At 47.0% G+C, this 3,196-nt stretch overlaps 1 protein-coding gene across 2 annotated transcripts; it reads right to left on the bottom strand.

The window, feature by feature from the left end:
• Nucleotides 1-371: 371 nt before the first annotated feature.
• On the bottom strand, nucleotides 372-2,651 carry LOC112273481 (thiamine thiazole synthase 2, chloroplastic). 2 transcript variants are annotated; one of them, XR_002967038.3, is made up of 3 exons: nucleotides 1,600-2,651; nucleotides 1,217-1,467; nucleotides 372-986 (listed from the first exon to the last, which is right to left on the bottom strand). XR_002967038.3 is itself a non-coding variant. In XM_024502338.3 (2 exons), exons 1-2 carry the CDS (start codon nucleotides 2,527-2,529, stop codon nucleotides 1,309-1,311), a joined length of 1,089 nt encoding a protein of 362 aa, XP_024358106.1. In that variant the 5' UTR covers nucleotides 2,530-2,651; the 3' UTR covers nucleotides 1,021-1,308. The 2 variants fall into 2 exon arrangements, 1 of the variants encoding a protein (XP_024358106.1); XM_024502338.3 differs by lacking the exon at nucleotides 372-986 and having other exon boundaries at nucleotides 1,021-1,467.
• Between the last annotated feature and the right edge of the window lie 545 nt (nucleotides 2,652-3,196).

Genomic DNA, 3,196 nt, shown 5'->3' with positions numbered 1-3,196 from the left:
ATTTCCACAGTCCGTACCATCTAACTCAACCACTATCAGTGAAGTAAGTCTGTGAATGTACTCTAGAATGTGGAAAAGAATAGATTGTTATTATTGTATTCGGGCGTACAGATTTTGCATCTTTTCAAGTCTTAACAATTACCAATATAAGATATCAAAGGTTCTAGTGAATTATCTCGTATTTATATCAAATAGAAATTAGCGAATACATATTAAGTATTGTCTACTTCATATCCACAATTGATTTCGCTATCAGATTCATCACAAAAGAAACAGGACAGATTGTTCAAGTTTCCAACTCATATTTGGCATGGACAAAGTTTAGAAATGGTATTCAAAGCAAACAATATCAATCACATGAATTTGAGAGGTTTTTCAAATCCGAAATGGGGGCATATGAGAAGCTTTATTATAAGTCACTTGGGTTGTAACCAAGATACATCTTTAATAGATACCCGAAGTGTATCACCAGATATTCAATATTAGCCATGAGCAAAAACGACCGCTACAACGCGTCCTGCTCACAGCGTTCACTCTCGGGTCTATCGGGCAAACAACTTTTTTAGGTACTCCACCTCTTGCACTTGTCAGTAATTTGCCGTAAATGAAATGAAATTCGACTAAGAAATCATGTGAAAAGGAGCTGAATGCAGATAGATTATGACGTAGCGAAGTTTTAGCATTACTCCCCGTCACATAACTGCTTACTCTGCGTTAGAAGACTCACATTAGAGGGCTAAGATTTTCGGCTGTTGATGAAGAGCAACGTCATCCTGCATTAAACATGGAATAAACATACAAAAGCATCCACAAACTCTTAAACATCCAAACATTCAATTAATCATTCACATCAATGTCAGTCTCCTGCTGATGGAATTCGAAGAACATTATCTCCTCGACTGTTGCCCAAAATCCCTGCACAAGCAATCAACGCACACTCCCTTCGCAGGTATTATCCTGATCAGGTTTTAAGGGACTCTCTCAGCCTGCTCAAAGCAAGCACCCCCGGTGCCAAAAAGATTAGCGACAAGAACCAACAAAATCTTCATTATGAGATAAAATAAGACGTACAGGCGATTCTTCTCGGACTTCCTTAACAGAAACTACAACGCTCTAAACCTCGGAACAGTACATACCATACAAGCAACCCACCCGAACCCACAGATTACGCCCTATCGATAGTATTTGTCGATACAACCTTGAACTAGATACTTACACATCTATAAAACATGACAAGCTTCCTCGGTGATGTGTAGTTTGCTGCACGACAGAAATCATTAGCAGCATCAATCATCTGTTTCGAGAAGTCTAAGCGGATGCAGTTTCGTCATCTGTAGATGCTAACACCAATTCAGGGTGGACATTAGGCTTGTAGTTCCCGTCAAGCTCATTGGGAAGGCCCAGCGCCTTCAGGGCCAAATGCGCCGCCTTCTGTCCAGATATCATCATCGCTCCAAAAGTTGGCCCCTGATCACCGACAAATAGGTTAGAAATGATATGAACAAACGAGTTAATGCTCAAGAATTGCAATGCAACGGTTGCAGGTTAGGAAGGAATGTACAAAAAAGGAAACAGAATAGACAGCAAATTCAACCGCACCATTCGTGGGGACCCGTCGATCTCGGCCACCTCCATTCCCGTAACAATCATGCCAGGCACCACCTCCCGCGTGTGCTTCACAATCGCGTCCTCCGCCGCGTTCATGTCCAGGCACTTCATCCCGGGCACGCTCTCGATCATCCCGATGCTCCGCAGCCTCTTCACTCCCGTCGCGCCGAACGGTCCGTCGTGCCCACACGACGACACCACCACCTTCGCCTCCATCACGTTCGGGTCCATGCACGACTGTGTGTTGTGGTTCTGCGCCACCAGCGCCCAGTTCGTCACCACGCCGGACACGCGATCGCCCCGGATGATCAAGTCCTCCGCCGCCACCGCGTTGAACAGCTTCACGTTGGGCCGGGCCAGCAGCTTGCTCATGATCGTGGATGTGAACAGAGCCGCGTGCTTGATCACCACGTAGTTCTCCAACTCCTCGTAGGGCACCTCAATCTCGTCCAAGAAGCGGTGGGCCGGCTTGCGCACCACCATGGCCGAGAACAACTGCCCGCCCAACCACGCGCCTCCTCCCGGCGACACCGACTGCTCGATGATGGCCACCTTCACATTCGGGTTCTTCGACAGCTCGTAAGCGCACGACAGGCCCGCAGACCCAGCTCCCACCACCACCACGTCGGTGTCGGCGTGCGTGATCATGTCAGTCATGTAGCGCCGCGTCATCTCGCGCGCAACGATGGACTCCTTGATGGGCTCGAACTTGTAGTTGTTCAAGTCGTACTTGGCATCGGAGTACATCGACGCGCTGGCGGCCGGTAAGCGGGCGTGCCTGAGTTGGGCCTTAGGCGAGGCCACCATCCTGACGCCGGCCAGGGAGCTGGAGGACGATCCCACATTGCTGCTGCTGATCTTTGGGGCGAAGGCAACTCCTGCAGCAAGTCCCGCAGCCTGCATGCTCACGGTCGCAGCCATTGTCTTACAAGCAGAGAATTGGTGTCAACACAATGCAGAAGCAAGAATATAGAGCAGCGAAACGGCTAAAACAACACTAGGAGCAGAGGAAGGACGGTTAACACGGAGAAGAATAATAAGTCACAGGACCAGATTACTGGAAATGACGGCAGGGATCGAGTTATGTAGGGACTGGCAGAAGATGCTGACAAACCGAGAAGATGCTGGATCAGCTTTTAGCGATTTTTCGAATAGGGACATGAATTTGGAAACTGGGAAGGGACAGCGAAAGATGGGTGCTAACGACATGGAGGAGAAGATTCCATTTATAAGGAGGAGGATAAAAAGATGAGGATGAAGGAAGTTTCATCTCAGGATCACTTGCTTTGATGCAAAAATGGAATTTGGGGAGAGAGAGAGCCTTTTGGGATGGAAGCACCTTCTTCACTGTTCTACGAGAGCTTCAATCCAGCGAATTTCATTCCCTAATGCTATCCAAAATTTCGTGTTTATGTCTCAATTGTAATCAACATTATGGTTGTGTGGTAGAGGATGATGTGTTAAGAGGAGAATTTCTTCTGGAAAATTAAATTTTGCTTGATTTGTTTTCGTGAAAGTGTCAAATTTGTGGGCCATGCAGCATAAATGCTCTACAATTCAACTTTTGGGGTTTCAAAGATGAGAAAAA

The sequence above is a fragment of the Physcomitrium patens genome, chromosome 20, assembly GCF_059467195.1.
Source record: "Physcomitrium patens ecotype Gransden chromosome 20, ASM5946719v1, whole genome shotgun sequence".
NCBI classification, from domain to species: Eukaryota; Viridiplantae; Streptophyta; class Bryopsida; order Funariales; family Funariaceae; genus Physcomitrium; species Physcomitrium patens.
The sequence above is the reverse complement of the archived record's forward strand: the minus strand, read 5'-3'. Positions and strand labels throughout refer to the sequence as shown.

Coding starts and splice junctions, on each gene's coding strand:
- LOC112273481 (XM_024502338.3), bottom strand. CDS start 2,529: ATGGCTGCGACCGTGAGCATGCAGGCTGCGGGACTTGCTGCAGGAGTT. Junction 1,468..1,599: donor TCGACGGGTCCCCACGAATG/GTGCGGTTGAAT, acceptor GTCGGTGATCAG/GGGCCAACTTTTGGAGCGAT.